At 35.7% G+C, this 27992-nt stretch overlaps 8 protein-coding genes and 2 non-coding genes across 10 annotated transcripts; 6 read left to right on the top strand and 4 right to left on the bottom strand.

Moving 5' to 3' along the window:
• Positions 1 to 171: 171 nt before the first annotated feature.
• On the top strand, positions 172 to 4944 carry CDC25 (Ras family guanine nucleotide exchange factor CDC25; the record flags this gene model as incomplete). Its single annotated transcript, XM_003959000.1, has 1 exon — positions 172 to 4944. The coding sequence occupies one exon, from the start codon at positions 172 to 174 to the stop codon at positions 4942 to 4944; it is 4773 nt and encodes a 1590-aa protein (XP_003959049.1).
• A 352-nt stretch (positions 4945 to 5296) lies between these two features.
• KAFR0I01320 (uncharacterized protein) lies at positions 5297 to 5656 on the top strand (the record flags this gene model as incomplete). Its single annotated transcript, XM_003958999.1, has 1 exon — positions 5297 to 5656. The coding sequence occupies one exon, from the start codon at positions 5297 to 5299 to the stop codon at positions 5654 to 5656; it is 360 nt and encodes a 119-aa protein (XP_003959048.1).
• Positions 5657 to 6421: 765 nt separating this feature from the next.
• Positions 6422 to 8773, top strand: KAFR0I01310 (uncharacterized protein; the record flags this gene model as incomplete). Its single annotated transcript, XM_003958998.1, has 1 exon — positions 6422 to 8773. The coding sequence occupies one exon, from the start codon at positions 6422 to 6424 to the stop codon at positions 8771 to 8773; it is 2352 nt and encodes a 783-aa protein (XP_003959047.1).
• Positions 8774 to 9407: 634 nt separating this feature from the next.
• BPT1 (ATP-binding cassette bilirubin transporter BPT1) lies at positions 9408 to 14018 on the top strand (the record flags this gene model as incomplete). The annotated part of the gene is made up of 1 exon (XM_003958997.1): positions 9408 to 14018. The coding sequence occupies one exon, from the start codon at positions 9408 to 9410 to the stop codon at positions 14016 to 14018; it is 4611 nt and encodes a 1536-aa protein (XP_003959046.1).
• Positions 14019 to 14223: 205 nt separating this feature from the next.
• On the bottom strand, positions 14224 to 14327 carry KAFR0Itrna8L. Its single transcript has 2 exons — positions 14289 to 14327; positions 14224 to 14268 (listed from the first exon to the last, which is right to left on the bottom strand). It is a non-coding gene; the product is annotated as a tRNA-Leu (tRNA).
• Positions 14328 to 15972: 1645 nt separating this feature from the next.
• Positions 15973 to 16989, bottom strand: GTR2 (Gtr2p; the record flags this gene model as incomplete). Its single annotated transcript, XM_003958996.1, has 1 exon — positions 15973 to 16989. One exon carries the CDS (start codon positions 16987 to 16989, stop codon positions 15973 to 15975), a length of 1017 nt encoding a protein of 338 aa, XP_003959045.1.
• A 411-nt stretch (positions 16990 to 17400) lies between these two features.
• TIF4631 (translation initiation factor eIF4G) lies at positions 17401 to 19536 on the bottom strand (the record flags this gene model as incomplete). Its single annotated transcript, XM_003958995.1, has 1 exon — positions 17401 to 19536. The coding sequence occupies one exon, from the start codon at positions 19534 to 19536 to the stop codon at positions 17401 to 17403; it is 2136 nt and encodes a 711-aa protein (XP_003959044.1).
• Positions 19537 to 20441: 905 nt separating this feature from the next.
• On the bottom strand, positions 20442 to 20515 carry KAFR0Itrna4V. The gene has a single exon. It is a non-coding gene; the product is annotated as a tRNA-Val (tRNA).
• Positions 20516 to 22477: 1962 nt separating this feature from the next.
• Positions 22478 to 23065, top strand: RTS3 (Rts3p; the record flags this gene model as incomplete). Its single annotated transcript, XM_003958994.1, has 1 exon — positions 22478 to 23065. One exon carries the CDS (start codon positions 22478 to 22480, stop codon positions 23063 to 23065), a length of 588 nt encoding a protein of 195 aa, XP_003959043.1.
• A 1718-nt stretch (positions 23066 to 24783) lies between these two features.
• On the top strand, positions 24784 to 27954 carry KAFR0I01260 (beta strand repeat-containing protein; the record flags this gene model as incomplete). Its single annotated transcript, XM_003958993.1, has 1 exon — positions 24784 to 27954. The coding sequence occupies one exon, from the start codon at positions 24784 to 24786 to the stop codon at positions 27952 to 27954; it is 3171 nt and encodes a 1056-aa protein (XP_003959042.1).
• Between the last annotated feature and the right edge of the window lie 38 nt (positions 27955 to 27992).

The following is a 27992-nucleotide window of genomic DNA, read 5'->3' as shown; positions in this document are numbered from 1 at the left end:
CAAAATCTATCAGGTATAGATTTTCAACTATTTTTACGTTTTTTAATTTTTCATCAGTGTGCTTCTTTTTCTTTCCCCATAAAAGAGTTTTTCGTTCCCCAAAGGTAGATCATTATAATTGTTGATTTCAAACACAACTCATTATTAATTTGGTTGTAGATACTATTTGTTATGTCTAGTTCAGATCCAAACATACTCAATAGTAGCAGTGATGACAGTAGCAACTATAACCTAAATGCAAATGATCACGCATCATCGATTCCAAGTTCGAATGGTGGCTTTCGTCCAATAGACATCGTAATTGCTCTGTATGACTACAATTATCCAAATAAAGCATCAGAACAAAGGCTGTCGCTGCAGCAGGGTGTTACTGTTTATGTGATCAGTAAAAGCAAATCCGGTTGGTGGGATGGCTTGACAATCGATAGCAATGATGGTAAAGTTAATAGAGGCTGGTTTCCTCAAACTTATGTCAAATCGATAAAGGATAGAAGAATGAGCTCGATTTCAAATATGAGCTCAAGACGTCCAAGTTACGCGTCAGCAAATACCCCACCAAATATGCCAACAAACTATTTGAGTCTTCCAGTATCACTGCCTAACAAAGGAAAGAGTAAAAGCAGAAGAGGAAGTTCTTCATTGAGCTACAATTCGTACAGTAATCCACAAATTAGATCTGGACAGAATAAGGAATCAGGTAACGTCTTACACAATGATTCCAGTCAAGTTGACCCACTCCAAAAAAATGAGACGAATTCTTCTTCTCTCCCCAAAGGTATCAATAAGGCACAGGGGTCTTCTATTACAGAAAAGGAGAGTGGTATAACCGTACTCTCGTTGGAGGAGGTTGAAATGATTATTGGTAGTGTACATGGGCCTCTCACGTCAACATGGACGCCTGTCCCAATGATATCAAACGGTAGAATAAGTGATAAACTACTTTACTACAATAGCCATTTAAATATTTACTGTAATGAATTACCATTGGTATCTATGAAAACTTCAAATTTAAGTGTAGATGATACAATCGATGAAAGTGGTACGAATTTGATGGACAATAAAAATGAATTAACTTTCCCCACCGATGATCAACTCGTAGATTTGACTGCCAAGGACCTAAGTCCTTGTGATAAAAGGCCAAATCTAAATAAGAGTGCCACAAATCAAGAGCATCTTGCTAACAAAAAACCTCCTTTTAAAAATATAGACAATAAAGAAAAGTCTGTGGATGTAGGCACTGCTGAAAAGGATGAAACTGAAGAAAGAGAATCAGACCAATCTTCCTCCATACGCAAAGCAATGATGTCTACAGATGAATTGTTTTATTTGCATTCGAAGGATGTCAAAACTTGGTCAGAATTGGAAGAATTAACTTCATATTTCACAAATCTAGCACATAATATGTTTTTAAAGAATGACAGGTACACATTTATCAAGTTTTTTGATATTGTTTCAAATCTAGTAATATTCACACAATTATCCTGTCGTTTAATTCAAAACCAAATTAAACAGACCAGTTCCAATAGAGAAATAAAGAAGATTTTCAAAAGCTTAATCACATCTTTATCAAAAATCAACATAAATTCTACCCTCTATTTTGATTCTTCATATCAATGGCTCGTTTCTTCTAAAACAACACCAAATAAGTTCAACACTACCGATGTTAGTGTCAGCAGTAACGCCCATGATAATTCTAAATTTAATATTCCATATTCGCCTGAGCATATTGATGGTGGCCATGAACCTCTGGAAGCGAGAAGAAATGCCAGTACCAGTACAACAGAAACTGTGACACCTTACAAAGCTTTCAGAATGGGTTCGGATGATAATTCCGCCAATTTTCAAAGGGTAAGTTCTGCAACATCTCAACGACCATCAATGCAGACCGCCCTATCGGATAGTAGAGAAAATAGCATTCAGAAGCCAAACGTTTTGATGAAAGATTCTAAAATTTCAATGAGGTTGATTTTTGAAAACATTGACCAGGAATTAAACAAATTTTTGAAAACAATACAATCTTTACATAAAGTTTTACAGAAGTCTGTGGTAGGTGTTGATAATAACACTCTTCCTCAAGTGCTACCTAGATTTTTTAGAGGTTCCTTCAATGGAGGTTCCTGGTCGAATCCCTTTTCTGTATTTATCTACCCAGTAAATGGACATATGGCTACATTTTCATCTTCATCTTCATCGGATCCTTATAACCTGACGAGTCCAATGAGTGGTAATATTCCATCAAAAAACAACGATGGAACCACTGCAGTCGGGCCTCCGACGCTACAAGAACTAAATACAAAAATACCGAACAAGATGGCGAATGCTATTGCTTTGGCAGCTGGGTTGCCTGCAGGATCAATTACAAATGAAGACCTATCCGCAAACTCGATGAGTTATCCAAACCTATCGGGAGGTACATTGCCGAGTCGGCCATCACATAATAGAACCTTCTCAAGGTCCAGGGTTTCAAAGAGAAAGTCCAAGTATCCATTAAATAATGAAACAGTAGCAATACTCAGAAGAGTCTCTCAAGAGATTTATGAGAAATTTAGCTTGGCTAACGGAGGTGAATTAGATGTGTTAAATCAACCAAGGACTAAGGTTCGTAATTTAGAGTTGAACTCTAAAACTTACGAACAAATGAATAAAAATACTGTATTAATAGAAGTGTTAGAGAATTTAGATTTGACGATTTTCATTAATTTGAAGAGGTTAATTAAATTCCCGACAAAAGAACTTGATAATGAGAGCTCTGAGTTCTTGAAACATGCCATGACTTCCATAGCAGGAGTATTGACGGAATTTTTTGATATTAAGCAAGCTTTCCATGATATTCTAATCAGATTAATAATGTCTACTCAACATACAACATTAGATGACCCGTATATTTTCTCTTCGATGAGGTCCAATTTCAAAGTTGGGTACAATGAACCTGCACTTTTGCCTAAAACTTACAGGGATGATAAACTCATGAAAAAAATGGATAAGAAAGCATTGAATCTCTTCAAATATTTAGTGCAGCAAGATGTGGAATTCAATGATATAGAATTTTTGGATCTTTCAGATGACTTCAAAATCTCATGTGAGAAATACGTTGAAATTGCAGATGTCGCATGTCTAATTGTTGAGCAGCTGGTTGAAGAAAAGGAAAATTTATTGAACTATGCTGCAAGAATGATGAAAAACAATTTGACAACAGAATTGTTAAGAGGTGAACAAGAAAAATGGTTTGAATATAACTCGGATGAAGAAGAGAAGGATGAGGAGGATTACCTTTCCGATACTGTACAAGGAAAAGATGCTTCAGTTACCAAAAAGAAGAAATATTATACTGACCTACCTTGGTTTTTACAACCTGAATTTGAACACACATTAATTTATGATATCAAAGGGAATGTCAAAGGTGGTACTAAAGAAGCTTTGATTGAATATTTGACGAATCCTGAATTAATTGATCCATCTTTTAACGTGGCTTTCTTAATTACCTTTAGAAGTATCTTTACTACGAAGGAGTTTTTCTACTCTTTAATTTACAGATACAATTTGTATCCACCTGAGGGCTTAAGTTATGATGAATACAATATTTGGATTGAAAAAAAATTGAAACCTATAAAGTGCCGTGTTGTTAGTATATTAAAGACATTTTTCCAACAATATTGGAATCCGAACTACACGGAACCTGGATTGTCATCTATTGAAAATTTTGCTCAATTTGCAATTAGTGAAAAAGTTCCCGGATCCGATGAGCTATTACAAGAAATTAAGGAATATATTATAGATCCTACAACTACTCCTACTCATATCAAGGAGAAAAACGGAGAAAGTGAAGAGAAATTAACGTCAAGTACTGAACTTACACCGAAGAGTAGTATAGAAACTAAGACGAAATCAAAAAATAAATTGGCGTCTGGTAATATGGCTTCTTCATCACCTTCATCCTTCTTTAGATTGAAAAAACTGAAATTGCTGGATATTGATCCCTATAATTATGCCACACAATTGACGATTTTATCTCATTATTTGTATTTAAGGATAACAATGTTTGAATGTCTTGATAGAGTCTGGGGCACTAAATACTGTAATATGGGAGGTTCATTAAATATTTCAAATCTTATTAAAAACGCAAACGCAGTGACAAATTACGTTTCGTACAGTATAGTTAAACAAAGTGATGTTAAGAAGAGATCGAAAGTAATACAATTTTTCATCAAAGTTGCGGAATATTGTAAGGAATTGAACAATTTTTCATCAATGACAGCTATTGTTTCAGGTCTATACTCATCCCCTGTTTATAGATTAAAGAAGACATGGCAACTGATACCTAGTGATTTAAATGAGACTTTGAGAAATCTAAACAATTTAATGGATTCTAAGAGAAATTTTATTCGTTACAGAGGCTTGTTAGAATCTGTGAAGAATGTTGCGTGTGTACCATTCTTTGGTGTTTATTTATCAGATTTGACTTTTACGTTTGCCGGTAATCCTGAATTTTTGCATGGTTCTAACAGTATAATAAACTTTAGTAAAAGAAATAAGATAGTTGATATCATTGAAGAGATACTGAGTTATAAGAGGGTTCATTACAAATTGAAAAGAATGGATGAGATACAAGCATTTATTGAAGGATCGTTGGAGAAAATCCCCCATATTGAAAAACAGTACTATTTATCATTGGAAATGGAGCCAAGAATAACTAATAGTGCTACTGGTAGTGTAGATACTAATTTGAAAAGTCAATTGGAATTATCCAGTGAGAATAATTCATATACAGTTAGGAGCTCTGATACAATCACTGCTACTACCACTGCAAATAGTCGCGATGCCAGTATACCAGATAAGAATGATAGGAACAGTACTAATATCAATGATACAAGAGGTAATGATGATAGGAATAATAATTTCTTAAAGTTTGGTAAGAAAAAGCAGTCATCAAAGTTATTCGGTTAAGTCATCATACATTAAATAAATGAGTAAGCAAATAAATAAGGCTAGATCATATATATCATAATGAACTTTGATTATCTGAGTAAATTTTTCCATCATCCATTCATCCATTTTTTTGTTCGTTGTATAATAAATAAAAGGGTTGTCTTCACGTAGGGCGTCGTGTCGGATGAATGGGAGGGAAGAAAAACTCAAACCATTACATTTTCTCTGAGCATAATAAATGTATGATGTGATATTCGCATATAACTTGGCATTATTGCCACAAGATAAGAGAGAGATAACGTCTATTATGAAATCCACGACGGAACAACAATCAAGATATCATTTTTCCATTCGAGCGCATTTGTAGGTAATGTTGATAAGCGAAATGAATGGAAAGCAGTCTTGTCAAAACATAGATATATATATATATATAAGTCGCATAGGACTTAATTGCGTACAAGATAATAATACTTATAACAGATTCCAAGATTCAATACAAATAATAATGTCTTCTAAACTATTTTATAATAAATTAAGCGTTGCTTTACCGAAAAGTTTTGGACCGATAGTAACCACAAAAAAATGTTACGGTAGAGTAGCCAAGTTCAATAGTATACTGATTAATAAATATCAAGAGACTGATATTGATAAGACTAAATCGAAGCCTGTCATTGTAGTTAGTTCTGATAATGACGACATTGAGACAGTCGGCAATCACATACGAAAGTGATATTTACAAAAAAAACATAAAAAACACGATAAAACATGGCATCTTTATATAGTTAATAAATACAGCTTTTTATATAACAAATCATATAATAAATTTTTTGGATGATTCTTAATCTTATCTTATCTTTAAAAGCCAATGCATATCTAAAATCTAATCAATCGATCAGGTTTTTTTTATTTTGCTGCTGTTCTCCGGAATATCGGGTAACCTGCTTTTTGCGTCTGAGTGACAATTTCCACTGTGATTTCTCGTGACGACTGCTGCTGCCGCTGTCTTCATTGACTGCTCCGCGGCAAAATCGGTTTCCGACTTCTCGGTGAAAGTCATTTATTGGAATTGATTCGATCAGAAAAGCTCGGAATTCAAACTTCAAGATTTAAAATTATTTTTTTTTTCTCACAAAATAGCTTAATAGAAATTGAATCCCTTATCTTTTTGATGACCTCCCATCCAATTGGTTTGTTTATGGTCAATTGATGAATGTAGATTCTCAAGTTCATATAAATATATATATATATATATGGAAAAAAAGAGTAGTTATCTCCTTGAAGTTCCGCATATATGAATCTTGTATCTTGAACTTCCTTTCTTTCGAAGATAAATTTGAGACACACATATATATCGACTATACCTCTTTTACTAATAGGAAGACTCAACTTCGTTTTTTTTTTTTTAAAAGTCTTCTTCATAGTCTCATTTAAGGGAAAAAGCATTTTACTACTACAATAAAAACTAATATTACCAGGGAAAAAATTTCGCATAAAGATGTTATCTGTACGTACTACTACCTTTTTTAAAGGACCCATCGGTAAACGTTCACTGGCCACAGTCACAAATAATCTAAATAGAAATTCAAAAGTTAACCAAAATTTATTGGAAGATTTCTCATTCATAAATTATAGAAATGATTTACAAAATGTAGATATTGTCAGGAAAAGATTAGGAAGACCTTTAACTTATGCAGAAAAGATTCTTTATGGACATCTAGATAATCCTCATGAACAAGATATTCAGCGTGGTGTGTCATATTTGAAGTTAAGGCCGGATAGAGTCGCTTGTCAAGATGCTACAGCTCAAATGGCTATATTACAATTTATGTCTGCAGGTTTACCTCAAGTAGCAAAACCAGTAACGGTACATTGTGACCATTTAATTCAAGCTCAAGTAGGAGGTGAGAAGGATTTGAAGAGAGCCATTGACCTAAATAAAGAAGTTTTCGATTTCCTAGCTTCTTCAACTGCAAAATATAATATGGGTTTCTGGAAGCCAGGTTCTGGTATCATTCATCAAATTATATTAGAAAATTATGCGTTCCCAGGTGCTTTAATAATTGGTACTGACTCTCATACTCCAAATGCTGGTGGTTTGGGTCAATTAGCCATCGGGGTAGGTGGTGCCGATGCTGTCGATGTAATGTCTGATTTACCTTGGGAATTGAAAGCTCCAAAAATCCTTGGTGTCAAGTTGACTGGTAAAATGAACGGTTGGACCTCCCCAAAGGATATTATCTTAAAATTGGCAGGTATCACAACAGTTAAAGGTGGTACCGGTAAAATTGTGGAATATTTCGGTGAAGGTTGTAACACTTTCTCTGCTACCGGTATGGGTACAATTTGTAATATGGGTGCAGAAATTGGTGCAACAACATCCGTATTCCCATTCAATCAACCAATGATCGAATACCTAAAAGCTACACGTCGTGAGAAAATTGCAGATTTTGCCAAATTGTATCAAAAAGATTTATTATCCGCTGATGAAGGTTGTGAATATGATGAAGTCATTGAAATCGATTTAAGTACTTTGGAACCTTATGTCAATGGTCCATTTACTCCAGATTTAGCCACACCTATCTCTAAATTAAAGGACGTCGCCACAGAAAATAATTGGCCATTGGATATCAGAGTGGGTCTAATTGGTTCTTGTACTAATTCTTCTTATGAAGATATGTCACGTTCTGCATCCATCATTAAAGACGCTGCAGATCATGGTTTGAAAGCAAAGACTTTATTCACCGTGACTCCAGGTTCAGAACAAATTAGAGCTACAATAGAACGTGACGGTCAATTACAAACTTTCAAAGATTTTGGAGGTATTGTATTGGCTAACGCATGTGGACCTTGTATTGGCCAATGGGATCGTCAAGATATTAAGAAAGGTGAAAAGAATACCATTGTTTCTTCATATAACAGAAATTTCACCTCAAGAAATGATGGTAATCCTGAGACGCATGCCTTTGTAGCTTCACCAGAATTAGTGACAGCCTTTGCCATTGCTGGTGACCTTAGATTTAATCCAATTACAGATTCACTAAAAGATAAAGATGGTAACGAATTCATGCTAAAGCCACCATTTGGTGTTGGGTTACCGGAACGTGGTTATGATCCAGGTGAAAATACTTATCAAGCACCACCAAAGGAACGTGCTTCTGTAGAAGTTCTTGTAGCTCCAACTTCTGATCGTTTACAATTGTTGGAACCTTTTAAACCTTGGGATGGTAAAGATGCTCTGAATATGCCTATCTTAATTAAGTCACTAGGTAAGACAACAACTGATCACATTTCTATGGCCGGTCCATGGTTGAAATATAGAGGTCATTTGGAGAATATCTCTAATAATTATATGATTGGTGCCATTAATGCAGAAAACAAAAAGGCAAATAATGTGAAGAATGTTTATACTGGTGCCTATAAGGGTGTTCCTGATACTGCAAGGGACTATAGAGACGAAGGAATTAAATGGGTCGTTATCGGTGATGAAAATTTTGGTGAAGGTTCATCTCGTGAACATGCAGCTTTAGAACCAAGATTCTTAGGTGGATTTGCTATTATTACTAAATCATTTGCACGTATTCATGAAACTAACTTAAAGAAGCAAGGTATGTTACCTTTGAACTTCAAAGATGTTGCAGATTATGATAAAATCAACCCAGATGATAAAATTGATATTGTTGGTCTAAAAGATCTTACACCTGGTAAAAATTTAAAGATGATCGTACATCCCAAGGATGGAGAAGCCTGGGATTGTGAATTAACTCATACGTTCAATTCTGAACAGATTGAATGGTTTAAGGCTGGCTCCGCCTTGAACAAAATTAGAAATGATAAAGCTAAAAAATAATATGACTTAAAATTCAATGAACAAAGTATGAACAGTCAATGATTTTTCCACTTTTTTATTTTATTCATCCATCAGTCCATGTAAAATTTCAAGCCTCAGGCTTAAGTATTTATTTATAATTTCTTTATTTATTTATAAATCTAACTCATTTTAGATTTTACTGTCATAACTAATATTGTATGCAAAGATTGACTGCCATGTGTAACAGTCGTGCTTCAGAAGAAGAACATCATAAGCCGTCGCTTCTAATGTTCACGTCATTTACTACTAGAGCAACATATTTCTGTCAACCTCGTTGCCGTTTGGCTACCGTATTTTTTTACTTGGCATACACCCAGGAGTAGGCTTAAAGTTAATTACGTAAAACAACTACATCTTAAATCCGCCCGAAGGCGGATTTAAAGCATCGGATATGATCTAGGTTAAAGCGATGAATTCTCTTATGGCACCCAGTTGTAATGACGCCCGCCGTACTCTGAAAATTTTGACTGCAGCTCATCTCTATAAATACAGATAGTGATGAGTTATATAGAGGTGTTAACCATCGATTGGTGTTCAATGGATAATTAAAACCGTATTAGAGGGATTCTTATTAAAGCGAATCTATTACTACAGAGTAGCTGGTTAGGAAGAAATGAACTCTATATCATGCCCATATGGGTATAGGCCCTATCCAGGGCCTTCGATCAATGCTTTGAATCCATGTTTCTTAGCACTATGTTCGAGTGTACAATCAGTCTTTTTTATTATGGTTGGTTTTATTCAGTTAGTCAAACTATTTAGAACTAGAAAATGTCCTCCTGACGTGCATTTTGGGATGTTCAAATTTAGAAAACTCTCCCGTCGGCATATATTGCATTTATCATCTATCTGTTTCCAGATCACGTTAGTTTTGCTTCAACTCTTCGAAGTGCTTTATTCTGAGTCCTATCCACCTATTATAGTATGGGCCTTGAGTTTGAAGTTCTTATTTACGCTCTGTGTTTCACTTCCTACACAGTATCTAGAATATTTTAAAAGTATATGTTCTATCGGAAATCAGTTGTTCTACTATTTCATAGAAATCTTTTTCCTGCTTTTCCAAGTTGTTCAGAGATCTGCTCACAATCCAGATGATCGTTTCAATGTCATTAAGGGTAATGTTGGTCAAGTGACGGACATCCTACTCTTACTTAATACTGCAGGTATTTTTCTTTATGATGTAGCCTTTTATGAATCAGCCCCAGAAATTAGATGTTATTATGAGAAGAACAACTGGTATCCAGAAGTTCACATTTTTGCCAACTTAACCTATACCTGGATGAATAAATTGATTGTAGAAACATACAACAATGGGAAACTAAAAGATCCAGAAAACCTACCGTTACCACCTATAGATCTAGACATTCGCTCAATCAGCGATAATTTCCAGTCCAAATGGGAGAATGAAAAATGGAATGGCTCAAGTTCCTTATTGAAGGCAATACTAAAAACCTTCGGCTTAACAATGCTTGGTGCCATGTTTTTCGAGACAATTAAAGATTTATTATCTATCGTTGAAGCCCAGCTTCTAAGGCTTTTTATTATGTGTTTCAATACTGATGCCAGTCTATATTACCCTGTATTGCATGGTGTCTTCATAGCTGTAGCGCTTTTCTTAACTAGTGTCGTCTCAACAATGTTGAATAACCGTTTCTACATCATTATTTTCCAGGCTGGTTTGGGTATAAGAGGGTCGTTGATGACATTGGTCTACAAAAAGGCCCTGAACCTTTCTTTAGCAGCAAGGCAAGACTTTTCTACAGGTGATATTATCAACTTCAGCTCCGTTGATGTCCTGAGGATTCAAAGATTCTTTGAAAATTCTCAAACAATTATTGGAGCTCCAATCCAAATTGTCGTAGTTCTGTTTTCTCTTTACTTTTTGTTAGGTAATGCCATAATTGCTGGACTTGTTATGATGGTCATCATGTTGCCAGTCAATTCTTACCTATCTAAAAAGGTCAAGACTTTGACAAAAACTCAAATGAAATACAAGGATGCAAGAATAAAAACTATAACAGAAATTTTAAATTCCATGAAGTCTATAAAATTGTATGCATGGGAAAAGCCAATGATGCAAAAGTTGGATCATGTTCGTAACGACTTAGAAATAGGGAACCTCAAAAAGATTGGTATTGCAAGTAATCTGATTTATTTTGCATGGAATTGTGTCCCACTACTTGTAACATGTTCCACATTTGGTATATTCACCCTCATTAGTGACGAGCCTTTGACCCCAGAATTGGTATTTCCAGCCCTATCTTTATTTAATATTTTAAATGAGGCCATCTATGCCATACCATCTACGATTAACACCATGATTGAAGTAACGGTTTCATTGAATAGATTAAAGAAATTTTTACTGAGTGAAGAACTTGACCGCTCTTTCATCGAGCAAACTGGGAAGCCAGCGAATGAATATATTCCTGCTGTTGAGATAGAAAATGCCACTTTCTTGTGGAAATCACAGGCACAACTAATCAATTCAGAAAATGATGACAGTGAAGCCAATATTGAAACCACACAAGTAGCATTAAAGAATATTGATCACTTCACTGCTTCGCCAAAATCGTTAACTTGCGTTATTGGTAAAGTTGGTTCCGGTAAAACTACACTATTGAAGGCTATTTTGGGCCAGCTTCCATGTATCAGCGGTTCTAAGGAAAGCATTTCCCCAAAATTATCTATCAGAGGTGAATCAATTGCCTATTGTCCTCAAGAGGCATGGATTATGAATGATACTATTAAAGAAAATATTTTGTTTGGTCATAAGTTTGATGAAACTTATTACACTCTTACTGTTGCTGCTTGTGAGCTACTGGCTGATTTTGATATTCTGCCAGACGGTGATCAGACTTTAGTTGGTGAGAAGGGTATTTCGTTATCTGGTGGTCAGAAAGCACGTGTTTCGTTGGCAAGGGCTGTATATTCTCGGGCTGATATTTATTTATTGGATGACATTCTTTCTGCAGTCGATGCCGGTGTCAGTAAAAAAATTGTTGAAAACGTTTTAGATAGTAATAGTGGTCTGCTCAGAAATAAGACAGTCATTCTGTCTACAAACACAGTGTCTGTCTTAAAACACTCCCAACTAATATATGCTTTGGAAAACGGTATTATTGTGGAACGTGGCAACTACAACGATATAATTGAGTCCGCAAATAGTGATGATGAGTCAAAAATCAGTGCTCTATTGAAGCAATTCGATGTCAGTCTGGCTAAGCGTGAAAGTTCTAATTTATCTCTAACTTCAAAATCCCAAACGGCTATCCCTCAAGACAGTACTACAAAGTCAGATTTAATCGAAGATGTGGACAATGAGATGAGCTCTCTTGAAGACGTTAGTTCAAGAAGAGCATCGCTAGCAACATTAAGACAACGTCCATTGATTAGGAAGAACAATCCAGAGAGAAAAACTAAGCTTGAGGCTGAAAAGACTGCTGTAGGAAGCGTTAAAATGTCCGTTTACATTACATATGCGAAAGCATGTGGTATAACCGGGGTATTTTTGTTCTTCATTTTTCTAATATTATCCAGAATATTTGATCTTTGTGAAACTTTTTGGTTGAAGCATTGGTCTGAGGTTAACAAAAATAGAGGTTCTAATGAAGATGTTTGGAAATTCGTTGCAGTCTATGCCTTGATTGGTCTTGGTTCCGCTGCATTCAACATTTTTAGAACCATTATTATGCTACTTTATTGCTCTATTAGGGGTTCCAAGACTCTTCATGATAGCATGGCTAAGGCAATTATACGTAGTCCTGTGCAATTTTTTGAGACCACTCCAATTGGTCGTGTAATCAATCGATTTTCGTCTGATATAGATTCTGTTGATGTGAACCTACAGAATGTTTTTTCAATTTTTTTCAGATCGATATTAGACTATATCCTTACTGTGATATTGGTGAGCGTTGCAATGCCTTGGTTTCTATTATTTAATGCATTGATAATGATAATCTATTTCTACTATGAGAAGCTTTATATTGTGCAATCTAGAGAATTAAAGAGATTGACAAGTATTGCTTACTCGCCAATTATTTCTTTGATGAGTGAAACTTTAGGAGGACAAATGGTGATTTCCGCCTATAATCATTCTAAGATGTTCAAATTTATGAACATTGAAAGGGTCCAATATAACTTGAATGTTTTATTTACATTCAGATCTACCAACAGATGGCTTTCTATTCGTCTCCAGTCTATCGGTGCATTTATCATTTTATGTACTGGATTGTTGGCACTTACAACTCTGCGTACATCGAGTCCAATTGGTTCTGGTTTGATTGGTCTATTGATGAGTTATGTTTTGCAGGTCACCTCGGCTTTGACATGGATTGTTAGATCGACCGTTCAAATTGAAACTAATATTGTGTCAGTTGAGAGAATTTTAGAATACTGTCACTTGCCTCCTGAGGCAGAAGATATAATTGATTCTAATAGGGTTGAAAGGGATTGGCCTCAAAGAGGTTCCATCGAGTTCAAGAACTACACCACTACATACAGAGCTAACTTAAGCCCGGTTCTAAAGAATATCTCAGTAACAATAAACCCCTCCGAAAAGGTTGGTATAGTTGGTAGGACGGGTGCTGGTAAATCTACTTTATCTTTAGCATTATTCAGAATTCTGGAAGCCGCTGAAGGGACGATTTTTATCGATGGTGTTGATATTTCGCGTATTGGTCTTACAGATTTGAGAGGAAACATGGCAATTATACCGCAAGATGCGCAAGCTTTCGAGGGCACCGTGAGGTCGAATTTGGACCCATTCCAGAAGCACACTGATGTTGAACTGTGGAACGTTATAGAATTATCTCACCTAAAGCCCCATGTTCTAAGAATGGCTGAAGATGATAATTTGAGTGGAAACTTGAGTGGTTTGGACGCTAAGATCAATGAAAATGGTTCCAACCTATCTGTGGGCCAAAGACAGCTATTGTGTCTAGCAAGAGCCTTGCTGAATCAATCAAAAGTTCTGGTTTTAGATGAAGCCACTGCTGCTGTCGATGTTGAAACCGATAAAATTATTCAAGAGACAATTAGAACACAATTCAAGGATAGAACTATTTTAACCATCGCTCATAGGCTAGATACAATTATGGATAATGATAAAATCCTCGTTTTGGATGCAGGTGGGGTTAAAGAATTTGATTCACCCAAAAATTTACTTTCAGATGAAAGCACACTTTTCTATCAGTTATGTGACAAAGGTAACTATCTAAAGAAGTAAATATCCTGAATATAGTCATATAAAGAATAAAAATTATAAAATATATATTAGCTTTTCATTTTCTTGAGCAATATTGTAACCATACCTTTTAACTAGTGTCCTTCGGCACTATTGGAAATGCTCTGAAAACAGTGAACTTTAAATTGGCTAGAGAAACGGCTGAGCCACATTCGTGGTCAAAGAGTTTGTTTTTTTAAAAAAATAATGAGAGCTATGGGATTCGAACCCACGCATCCGAAGATATCAGAATGTTTAAATTGATTAGTTACAACCTAAATCTGACGCCTTAAACCACTCGGCCAAACTCCCTTATTTGGTGTTAATTTATGAATTATCTGATTATATTGTCATGCCATACATCATTCCTTTAAGGTCTCTCTATTCATGAAACGGAGCATCTTGTTTATGAATAATGTAGAATGTTTGATAGTTTCATCATATAACAAAAAAACATGTCACTAGTTGAAAGACTTGCAGCGATGGTCGGTTGATATTTGCTTGTGTAATTGACGTGAAGGAAGATCGGAGGATGATCCCTTTATATTATTTTCGTTTGTTGTGTTCATTTTTGTTTAAGGTCAGTCAAGTTAGTGAAGTAATTCTTATTAATCAGTGGTTATACTAAATAATGCACTGGTTATATATAAAATATAATCATAATATAAAAATAATATAAAGTGATACAAATTTTCATCAAACTTCAGTGTTTACCTGAGTATTTATACCTTTTCCAACACATTTTGATTTATGCCAATTGTCATGTTCTAGATTCATGAATCAATACGTTGTCATAATTATCGTACCATAATTATTATATGATAATATATATTCGTGTTTATCACGCCATATATGGTTCGTGTCAATACATTGTCGTGTTCATCACACCATAATTATTTCGTGTCAACACATGATCGTGTTTATCACGCCATAATTATTGTTCATATCTTCTCTAACATTGTAAATTTGTCATTCTAACTATCGAAACATTGAAATGTCAGTATATTGCCATTTCCAGCAGTAATTTTTTTCTTTTCTCTTTATGCAAGACGGGCCCTTCCATTATAAAAATGAAGTGGTAGTTATAACCTCCTGTTACATGTATTTCAAGAAGTAGATGTCTGGTGGGTTACAGTTGTTGAAAGCAGCCATTTATTACCGTTCCATCTTATTTAGAGTAATCTCCTTGAGATGTGCGCGGATAGACTTCTGTGAATTTGATTTCTCCAGATAAAAAGAGCATATTTTGGCTTACCTAGTCATTTAGGCATGTATTTATATATGCTGTAGATCTCGAGGTCACGCTCATTATTTTGTGATCTTTCTATTAGACTTTTGATGTATTGAAAGTAATATGTAATAAGTAGTTCAAAAATTCATGTTCCAATTTTTCTTTTTGGATGACGAATCTGTTGGGTACGTATTTGTCTCCGGAGTACTTCACTATTGGGCATTAAACTAACTATGAAATTCACGTACTTCATTCTTTTACATTAAAATGGTTATATAAGTACACTATACAATTCCAGAATGTAAAATATAGTTGCATTGTCGTACGTCGTTCTACGAAATACTAACACAATTTTGAAAATTTATCAATGTTGAGGTGAGACAACAAATGCAGATATGCAAGGCGTCGGATTATTGATCATATACCTGACCAGCTTATATAAACGATGCATATATCTTTCAGATGCTACGAAGATATTGTTGGTAGCATACGACGCAATTTGTAGATTTTTCGTTTCTTATTTTTTCTCTTTTTTTGCTTTCCTTTTAAGCTACCTAGTTCACACACCATCAAAGCTGTTTCCTGTATAAACTGTCACTAACCCTTTTAATATTTTCCTTGTCTTGCTTTGTTAAGAGGGCAATCTTTCGAAAAAAAATGGTGGACATCGCTGACCAGGAAATTTTTCGATTTTTGTCCCATCTATAATATCTAGTTTCGCTTAAATTATTCTAAGGATAGAGCTTGTTGTTTATTAGCAGAATTCGCCCATATCTCTTCTAAACCTTTCTCAAAGATATCTACATTGTAGTCCATAATAGTCAAGCAGCTATCCTTGTCGGAACCGTTTGTTCTTATCAATGCTACTAAAGCCAAGCCGCGAATCATTTGTCTGAAGTAAATGGTTACACCATTTTCTAGTTCTGCAATATTCTTTAATTCACGAGGACGTTCCCTATTGGCTTTTCTCGTAACAGCTTGATCATTATTTTCATTAGGTGTCTTGTATAAGTCGAACAAATCCAAGGTTACATCCACAAATTCAGCGCAAACCTCGTAGGTCTGAATGTCCACAGGATTAGAATCTGTTGAGACATATATCTTAGAGTTAATGTCGAACAGAAATGCTTTTTCAATTTTCGAATGCTGGATCAAATTGTCTAGCATATTTTCTAGATAAGTTATCTCTGGAATCAACTTCTGCACTATTCTTGAGAATGCTTCATAAATAGAATGATCAAAAATGGAAGTGAGATAGAATGATACTTGTACACCATCTAAACCCAGTTCTAGAAGTTCTTCTCCTGTACGTTGCATGATATCTCTTTGGACATCTACTTTGTAATCTTCACTCAACCCATCAACCTTATGAATCAAAACTTCGATATTAATAGATGGATTTACCCTGTAGGCATATTCGATAATTACAGCTAGATTAGTGATAGCATTCATATATTCATCTTGGGAATCAATGACATAAACTAAAGCACCTACACTTTTGAAGAGCCTCTCTGAATCATAACTTGGCTCGAAGTAATTTAATTGACCTGGAAGTTCCATTACTGCAAGGTCAATCAACGTCGAAAAGTGTTCCATGGAAGGACTAGAGGTAGATTCGAGATATAAGGTATCCAAAGGCTGCATATTATGAAAAACAACTTTACAAATTGAGGATTTACCACATCTTCTTAGACCCATCAATAGGATCATTGCTTTCGAAGCTGAATCTTCTTCAGTACTCATATTTTTTATATATTGTGGCCCTGGTACTTAAACTGGTTTGACGGGCTGTATCAATGTCAAGTACTTAATATATTTCAAAGCTGGATTTTTTCCCATTCCTAACTCTATCTATTTTTTTTCGCCTTTCGCGATAACAGATAGAGAACACTGGCATACATAAATCTATCGTAAAATTCTATATAAGAACCGACATAATTGTCTAAAGTTCAGCTGTAAAGTCTCATGAAATACTTTATAAAAACTTAATATACAGATTTACATAAATTATATCTAATCGATTATAGCTATCCTTAATATTACAAGAAAGATTCTACGGCAGATTAAAGTGAATGAAAGTTTTCTATAGATGGTATCATTTTTTGCTTCGGTAGACAATGTCATTAAATGCGGTCATTTTAAAATGAATCTTATCTATTCTTCATCGTCACTATTGTCCATTAATGCACTAAACATGTTACTGGCAGCTGGAGCAGCTGGAGTTGGCTCTTCCTTAACTGGGGCCTTTTGTTGACTTCTTTGGGAGAAAGATCTGGTGGTAACAAAGTTATCCTTATCTTTGACCGTAGAAGGTTCTCTGTCTCTTTCTTTATCTCTTCTTGATCCTCTGTTTGAACGTTTAGAGCTAGATCTTGAGCTTTCTCTCTTTAACGAACGTTGTCTTTCTTCTTCCTCATGAATTTGTTGGATAGTCTTTGGACCGTTATCTTTTTTATTACTAGACCAGCCCTTTTCTTCTCTTAATTCTTTCACATCAAGTAACTTGAATTTGACTCTGTTCGTTATTTCACCCGAATCAACAATATTTTGTACAAGTGAGAATAAACTATCAAGTAAGGCAGAACCTTCTAAGGTTCCAGCACCAGCACTGAATCTATCATTCTCAAATTGTTCACCGACAGTTTCTAGTAATTCAACAACGGATTCTAAGATTTCTTCAGATGGGTTACCAGTCATTTCCTTCATCAATTTACGGAAACATTCGAACATCATCTTACCAGTTAGTAAGTGTAAACGGTATAAGTAACCAATAAAACGAACTAAACCTAGACCTCTTCTCTTGGCAGCAGCAGCTTGATAGTATTCGTCTGACATCATCTCTGGTTCCAAAGGCGTACCATCTTCATTTGTAGGTAACTTGTCAGTCCAACCCTTTTGAAATTCAGTTTGACATCTGATAACCAAATAGTGTAAAACTAATTTTGGACCAGTCTTACCTTCATTACTTTCATCAGCAATTTCAGTATCCAAATCTTTAACGACCTTGCCACAAAGTTGTGCGTACATAGAAGACCAATGAGGTTCATCACAAGCTTTCAAGAATATTTGTTCAATAACGGTTTTTAACGTGACACCATCCTGTTCCCATTTAGATAAATTGGCAATAGCTAAAATTTCACTACTAATGGAGTCGAACTTTTCTAAAGTCAATTTGTTTAACAAAGATTTCATCTTTCTTTCGACTTCTTCCTTTTCGTACAATTCGGTCACACCATCTGGAGCAAATTTCGTTTCAACCTTCTTAGCCCTAGATCTTGGTACCCATCTGTTAGCGCTTGGAACCAATGGAGCAACTTCTTCCTTTGGTTTTTCTTCGGCTTTTTCATCCTTCTTTTCACCTCTTTCTGATCTGTCACGATCTCTTCTGTAGGATCTGTTAGATCTACGGTCATCTCTTCTTGATCTTCTGGAGGAATTTCTGGATCTGTCACTTCTGTTGGAATCGCTTCTGAAATCACCACGACCGCCAAATTTACCAGAGTCTCTAGATCTGTTTGATCTGCTCATTCCAGGTGGGATAACAATTTTAGATGCAGTACTTTGAACCCAAGCGGCATCTGGAACAGCCTTGAAATTATCCTTGAATTGTAATAAGAAAGTTGGACCATAAGTGTATTTGATGTGCTCTTTCTTATACCTTATGTCTGGAGCTTCGAAACTTTCTGGATATTTGAAGTCATATATATTTTCAATTGCTTGAACTTCGTTTAATTTTTGTAAGATTTCAGAAACTGTGACTCCTTCAGCTTCTACTACCTCTTCATCTTGTTGAGTTTCAGCTAAATTTTGTTGCTCTTCTTCTACTTCTTCTTCTTCTTTGGAAGCTTGTTCAATTTCTTCTTCTTCTTCCGCAATCTTTTTGGTTTGTTCTTCTGCTACAAAGGTAGAATCTTCTTCTTCTTGAACTTCGTTAGTTTCTTCTTTTGGAGTTTCTAGAAGTTCAGATGTAGTTGGTACATTAGAAGAAGCAGGAATTTCAGCTGGTGATGATTCTTTCTTTTCAGAAGATTCTTTAGCTTTTTGTAATTTTTTTAATTTCATACGTTCAGCAAAAGTCATCACCTTTTTACCATCAGGTTCTTGATTAGCAGAAGCATCTTCTTGCTTAGCCTTCTCTTCAGCTTCTAATCTTGCTTTTTCTTTATCTTCTAATCTTGCTTTTTCTTCAGCTTCTAATTTTGCCTTTTCTTCAGCTTCTAATCTTGCCTTTTCTTCCTCCTCCTTTCTAGCTTTCTCTTCAGCTTCTCTCTTAGCTTCAGCTTCTAACATTTTTTTTTTCTAATTCAGCTTTACGACGTCTAACTTCTTCAACAAAGGATTTTCTAATTTGTTCAGCTTGAGAAGAAGTTTCTTGCTTTTGTGGTTGGGAAGCAGTAGCATTAGTTGCTTGACGAACTGCAGGTACTGGAATAGGAGCAACTGGTTGCTGGTATGGAGCATAGTATCTGTTTTGTTGTTGCCATTGATTATTGTAGTTGTAATTAGCGTATCTGTTGTTGTGTGATTGCTGTTTGTAATAAGGATTACCATTTTCCTTTTGATTGGAATCCTCTTGGGCAGGATTTGTATGTTCAGACATGATTGAATCAATATTTGAACGTTAATTACTTTGCTTTGGGATTCTTTCTTACTTAACAATGAATAGAAAGAGACTATTATAAAAGACAAAGATGATCTCTAGATGTAGCTGCATCGAAAATTTTTCATGGGTAATGGATGCTACGCAGAAGAAAAAAAAAGCATCAATGCACGCAGTGAAAAAAATTCGCGATGAGTGAAAAATTCTACAATTTGAGAGATGGGCATTGAAATTGGGATGGGTAAGATTACCTCATTGACAACGACGATCTAAAACCTGGGATAATGCTTAACACGTGGTCTAAAAGAGTATCCCATAAATGTTTGAGTCATGTGTTCCCTGAGGTAGATCCTTTTGGTTTCTTTTAAGTTACTATGCCAGATTGTCAGGTGTCGTCAAGATATTTAAAAACTTGTGTAATCGTCTTGTTAAGGATGTGTTGATTAGAGTTCAAAGAATCTTGCCATAGAGAATCTGGCTGAAATAAAATTGTCATGCTTGACCAAAAGAGTCAGCAGTGTATGTCTTTTCAAGTTGAGCTTTCATGATTTCAAAGACACTGCCATAAAAAAAAATGTTATTAAAAAGAATAAATTGATTTCGCCCAGGATCGAACTGGGGACGTTCTGCGTGTTAAGCAGATGCCATAACCAACTAGACCACGAAACCGTATTTTCTTGTTTTTTCTTTAAAAAAAGGACACTCGGTGAGATTTACTTATAACACCTAAATTCTTACAATATTTCGAAATCTGTAGAGGATTGGGTATTAGAATCCACCAATAAGTGGTTGCACATTATTTATCCTTGAAAAAAATTCTTACATGCGGTATTAGTGCTGTTATTCTATGGCACGTCTAAAACAGTCACAAGATGGGAGAAGCATTTGGGTAACGGCAAATTCATTTAGATTACATCATGATCAATTAAATTGTAGTGGGAAACATATGAAAGAGATTGATTTTAGTCTGTTCTGGGTAAATACTTTATGGACAGTTTGATTTTTGACTTTTCAGGGAAAATTTTGGACAGGGATAATGGAATTTGAAGATTTATTTTTGATTATTCAAAATCTATCTATGGTGCAGATCATTGTATTACTCCAGGACCTTTCTCACCAATTTACTCAGCGCGCAGTTCTAGATCATATTGTGACGTCAAGGTATGGTCGACATTTACAAAATAGGCTGCATTAACTTTATTTTAATTCTCATAACCTGCAAGTGATGAATATATTGAAGGTTCATCTTAGTATTCCAAATACATTCAAATTTCGATGTGAAGGGGAAGTGTCAAGAAAAGCTAAAAGTTTTAACATATCTCTCCTGATATGAACTTTCTACAAGATTTCCTCACTAAACGCAAGCGTTTTAGGGTAGCAACGTCACATTAGATCATACTCATAAACATCCAAAGGCAGCTTGGCAATAAGCGCGCCCTCTAATGTTCCATCTTGCCATCGGAATAATAGTGACAAGTTTAGAAATACATATTCCACGGTAAAAGGTTCATGTCGCTGTATGTATGTATATTCCGTTGACACCTCAACGGTTAAACACGTCGAAAATGAGACCACCGGGTGCTATGGGAAGGCCATACTCTGACGTCCGGGGATCAGTGATTGTGGCTTATCAAAGCAACTTTTGATTATGGAAGTCTCCAATTGATACGCACAAAAATACCAAGAATCCGCGGAGCGAGGACTAAAATGGAAGGAGCACAGACGATAAATGTTGGTACTCTTCTTTTCTCCGCCTTCAGATATCTCCGTTTAATCAACAATTTGCTCAAACAAGACAAGATTGATAAAATCAAGGTCATAATCATTAAGACTACGTGTTCTCGTTTCTCTGGTCCTCAACACCTATATTGATCCTAGTCACTCGTTTTTCTACCACATTCTTATATCTTTTTTTTACTTTTGGAAACCACTATTTCTTGCGTCGAGTAATTTAATGTCCACATAATCAATACTAGATCACACTTTTCTTGTATCATCGCCAAGTAGTGGGTGTGACGTATTCTCCCCGGCCCTCATCCTCCTCCTCCTCCTCACCGCACCACCGCACCAGATTGAAGCAGTCTGTCTCTCGTCTTTCCCCTTCGCCTCCCAACAGTTTGTCTCTTTTTTTCCCTCTCTCGATGAGTCTTCTTTCCAATTCTATCGTTATCTCTCTGTTCCTGTCCGTTCGCCTTTCCTCTTCCCGTGGGAGAGAGGGGCTGGCTGTTTCTTTCTTTTTCGACTTCTTGGCCAAGAATTACTCACCAACTTTACAGAAAATCGTACAATCAACCATCACAGAGACAGAGGGACTTTCGTTAGAAATCGAAGTATCGTCGTCATTATCAGGGCTTGGCCGAACAAAATGTACCAACATTTCGTCGTTTTCATTCTGGTGAGGTGTTTGTTCTGTCAATGGATTTTTTTTCTCTTTCCCATGTGCATCGAACGAAATGTTCCTATCAGCACATTTCTTTCACCTTCTAAGACTCATCTTATCTTGGCAGGAAAAGCTATATAAGAACATTCATTGTAGCATTCTGTAAGTCTTGAAGTAAAAAAAATTCCTTACTCCTTTGCACAACAGTAACAAATATATCGTTAACCACCCTCCATAAACACACAGCTATCATGAGTGATACTAGTAGTAGCACTAATACATCACAAATCCCAGAACGCAAGCCACAATTGAAGAAGAGGAAGTCGTCAAGTTTTTCAAGCAACAAAACTCATTTAACGCCACATTCTTCCGTAACGACGACACAGAGACGCTATTCTAGAGAAGAAATAATAAATAAAATGGAAAATGAACAAGATGCTATAGTGGTCAGGCTTCTAAGAGAAATTAATGATCTCAAAAAGGAGAGAAATATGTTAAGGAACCAACTAAGTAAATTCACAAATGTACCAGCAAGAACAAACGTTGTTGAAGACGATTTCGCGGTAATTGATGATAATGATACCTACACACATCAATCATTTGATCCATCTATTGCCATAAATACTCCAAGTAACTCCCGAAGGGCTAGTTCTTCTACTTCAAACTCAATATACCCAGTAGAAACTCCAATGTTCAAACAGCCACATTCTAGTGCAGCTGAGCATTTACTTCCAAGTAATTTCCGTACGAGTGAAAATAACAGGAGGAGGAGGAGAACTTCTAATAATATGGACATGAACCGCAGGCATTCTCTCCTGAATCAGGCTTCAATGAAATGAAACATTGCCAGAAATAATATATTCATTAGTTTATTGATTTTTTTTTTTGGTCTTTTTTATAAGACTATTTAACTAGAGTTGATTTTTACATTATAATCACATATCGGTACTTTCTTATTTCTGCTTTATTTAATCGTTTTCATCTAAAGAGATGACATCTCTATAAATGAAAATAGACGATTGCGGATTATTTAAGATATTATTTTTTGCTCATGGATTATAAGAAGAATCTTAGGTAGTAATCAGCTAGAAGGATCAAAGAAAAGTGTCTGTCGTTAAAATTGCCCAAAACGTACAATCTCAGCATTCTCAACATTTGTCAAACATCATCTTTTTTATTTATATTTAGTTCCTGTCGTTGCAGTATTTTTTACCGATCCAAAGTAAGGTCACTATAAAAATGACAAAAACCTCAAAAAATATACACGTTAAATAATAAAAATATTGAAGTTGACATTATCGAGCAACCACCTTTATCACTCAATCCTAATTGTAAATAATGATTCAGTATATAGTTGAATTGGGAGTAGGGAAATATCTTTGAAAACCATTGTACTTAACATAAAATATCATTCTGTCTATCCAAAGGAAGGAAATAACAGTTAGCACAGCTTCTAAAAAGATAAATTTGTGCACCTACAAGAATGTCAAGGTTTCATTTTAAGAAGTTTAGTGCTCAGCTTCCATTGCTTCTTCCGTCAATTGGTATCCTCTTTGATTAATGTAAAACACCTGATATGGCTTTTTGTAATACCTACAAACTTAAAAATATTTCAAGGTGTTGGCTTGGCTAACCTACAATCTTAATTGCTTTTTACATATGTGGTGATACATTATTTTGCTTAAGGCGTCACACAAGATTTAAGAGAAGGAGTGTGCCTACATCAACGCCTTACTTTTTTATCTCTTAATCAATACTGGAAAGGGAAAAGAAATTGTCTTCATTAATCATAATTGAGTCTGAATGACAATGCATGATACATTTGCCAACTACCTTCTACAAAAATCATTGTTGAGGTTCTCCAGAGTAACCATAAAAAGAAGCCAAACATGCTACCAAAACATTAAGAAAACCGGTAAACCTTGAACTAGTCTCATTGTCTCTGCCACCGTATCCCACCATTTTTTACAACCATCTAAAGAAGATCTCCAACATATAAATCGGAATACTACAATCTACTTGGTCCCTATTGAGGTTACTGAACAAAAAAATTTGAATCTCAGACATTGATACTTTCATCAACACACTTTAAGATACTTCCAGAAAACAATGCAGCTCAATCTCAGACGATCAGAGATGATCAATATGCAATGTTTCACATTTCAGTCTTCTGAACTTTAAACCGACATAAACTCAGTTTCTTTCTTTTTTTGCCCATGTAATTGTCCCAATAAGGTAATAACATGATAACTTTGAAGTTTTCTTGGCCGCATCGCTACAGATCTCGGTTTATCCTACATGGAAAAACCTCAAATGATTCAGGTCCATAAATTCTTTATTAGCGATCCTTCGGTAAATGCAAGATGCATAGTCATTACGGGGTGATCTTAACTCAATCACCTTTATAGTCAACTAGGTAGATCATTAAAATAGTATTTTGGTTAGCACATTATGAGTTCTTGTAAATATGGAAAGAAATTTCATCCTATATAAAGAGAAAATAGAAAATGGTCTTTCGACTACAAGGTACAGCAAGAAATCACCATAATAATTAGATATGTTTCTTCGAGGTTTATTAGCCCTTTCTTTTGTAAGAGAAGTTCTCTCCTTAAGTACTATAAGCTATGATTTCACACAAACTACAACTTCCATAGTTTGTCCGACATGCTATACTGAGTCGATACCAAGCACATACAGTGTCACAACAACTGTAACGGAAACTACAGTGCTTACTTCAAGTGATGTCACAACTGACACTGTCCGTGAAACGTTAACTACAACATCAATTTTAATAGCTACTGAAACTGCCACTGATATCATCAGTGTTTATTCAACTGCCACAACAACACAAACGACAGTCGAAGTGTCTTCAGTGACAGATACAAAAACTGTCTTTGAAACATATACCATCACAGATACTCAAACAAATACAGTTACGGATCAAATTACTGATACGGTTACTGAAACAGTAACCGCTACAATCCCTCTTACAGAAACTGTCCTTGTCACAAGTACTCGTATCACTTCAATCACTGAGGACATTTACAGGACGATCACGGATACAAAAACAACAATTGTTCCTACGATACAAACGATTTATGTTACAACTACTTACATATCCTCGTTTACCGATGATATTTATGCAACATTAACCGACACAGTTACTGTTACTAATAACGTTTATGAAACACTCACAGACACGGTCAGGGTGACGGATGAAGTCCATGAAACAATTACAGACACAACTACAACTATAATTCCTAAAACACAAACAGTTAATGTTACGAATACCTATACTCAATCTGTTACCGATGAAATTTACGACACTTTGACCAATATTGTTACAGTGACTGATGAAATTTATGAGACAACTACAGCTACGATTCTCGTCACACAAACAGTTAATATTACAGATACCCATACACAATCCGTAACCACTGAAATATACAGCACTTTTACCAACACGGTCACGGTAACCGATGAAATCTACAAGACGGTGACCTCCACGGTCCCTGTGACAAACCTAATAAATATTACCAGCACTGATAGAGACCTAGTTACTAATGAGGTTTACTACACGCTTACTGACACGGTCACGGTAACCGATGAAATCTACAAGACGGTGACCTCCACGGTCCCTGTGACAAACCTAATAAATATTACCAGCACTGATAGAGACCTAATTACTAATGAAGTTTACTATACGCTTACTGACACTGTCACGGTAACGGATGAGGTTTATAAAACAATTACTGATACATTAATGGATACAGCTACCATCACGGTGCCTTTGACTCAAAATATCACCGATAATGTCCATAAAACCGTTACAGATGCTGTCACAATTACAGTGACGAACAATATATACGCCACATTTACAGATACAGTTACAATCACTGATGCACTTAACAAAACTCTCGTCGATACTGTTGTCACCCATATTCCTGTGACAGAAACATTCAATGTAACCTCTACTCAGCTCTTCAATGTCACAAGTACGGTTATCGAGGTCTCGCAAGAAACGCTTACAACCGACGTGATAGATACAATAACACTCAGAACTACTGACTATCTAACTATTGTGACAAGTACGACGGATTTTTTTTCGGATTGGTATACTGCCACTATCACTAGGGTACAAAATGAAACTGAAACCATCACAGATACGTCAACTGAGCTCATAACTAAAACGTCCGAGTATCTTACGACTCTCGTTACCACTAGAACAACTGATATCTCTACTGTAGTAACTAACGTCGCTATACTACCTAGATTCTACAACGTAACTAAAACGGTCAATGAGACTAGTATCAAAACTATTCCAGTCACTTCAACAGTCAATTCTGTGAGATATACAACTGAAACAGATGTTTTAACCGTTACTGACACTATTGTTGAGACGGCAAGAATAACTGATATTTCTAACGCGACAAGAAGAGATGTTGTAACTGTCACTGACACTGCGGCTGAGACAGTAACAGTGGCCGGTATCTGTAATGTCACAGAAACGTTCGCCACAACAGAGACACTGATGACCACTGTCCAGGTAAATTCTACAGCTCTTGCAACTGCTACAGAGACAGAGACTTTGCTAAAAACATACAATAGAACAGTCACTATTCCATCAACCACTGAAATCGTCAAAACAAATGCTATTAATATGACAGTCACAGATGTTCTAACCTCAGTTTATGATTCTACCGCCGTGTACAATACTACCTCTACAGCTACCAATGTTAAAACCGCTACCAGTATAGAATTGGTTCAGATTACCTCTGTAGTAACTGATGTTGCTCTTGTGACAACGACTCTAACAGAAACGGAGAAACCTGCATTGACACCATTAGCTACTACAACATACAGTACTATTATCCCAGTAACTCTTACAAGCACAACCGTAGTAACTAGTATTGACGGATATAACCAGACTATTACTTATACAGAAAATATTGTCTCTTCACTACTTACTACCGTCACAGATTCTCGAACAGAGAATCACACATCAGCTAGTCCAACCACCAGAATAATTACTTATACCACTACATCTACTAGAATTTATGATACCACATACACATCTACGATTACTCACAATATGGTTTCTAGTAGCGCTTGCCCAAGTATCGAATCAGGAAGTTCAGATTCCCATGTGGCTCATATATATAGCTCAGCCGGCTTCTCAAGCGATCTTGAGCAAATCTACACAAGTTATCCAGGTGCACGCTCTGGAAGCAGCATAAAAGCCAAGCTAACTTCTACAACTTCATTGCCAAACGGTACAATTTGTACTAGAGTTAGTTCTGGTGAAACGACTGCATCTATCGATACTAAAAGGACGAATGAACTTACAAAGGAAAGTACTCAGCCAGCTTCAGTAATTCAATTTTCAGCTTTGATAACCGAGAGTAAAGGAAGTACTGCTATGACTGGTCAACAAACTCCTAGCACTACTGAAACGCATAGTATCTCTACTACTACAATAAGTTCATCAATGACTTCTCTCTCAGTTGCATCTAGTGAACATATGGAGACATCAATTGCCTCAGAAGGCGGTACAATCTCAACAATTCCGTCAGAGGCAGAGACCGGTCAAGTAAGTCAATATACGAGCTCAACTGCTCCCAAGACAACAGGTGTATCCATCCTTACTCAAAGTGATAACGGTGGCATTATAAAAAGAGGGAATCTATACTCAATTTTCGTAATTTTCATAATGATGCTCATCAATTGAAGATAGATTACACGACCATTGTGAATTTTGGATTAAAA

This window comes from Kazachstania africana, chromosome 9 (genome assembly GCF_000304475.1).
Source record: "Kazachstania africana CBS 2517 chromosome 9, complete genome".
NCBI lineage: Eukaryota > Fungi > Ascomycota > Saccharomycetes > Saccharomycetales > Saccharomycetaceae > Kazachstania > Kazachstania africana.
Note: the sequence above shows the minus strand (reverse complement) of the source record. Positions and strands in the feature narration are given on the sequence as shown.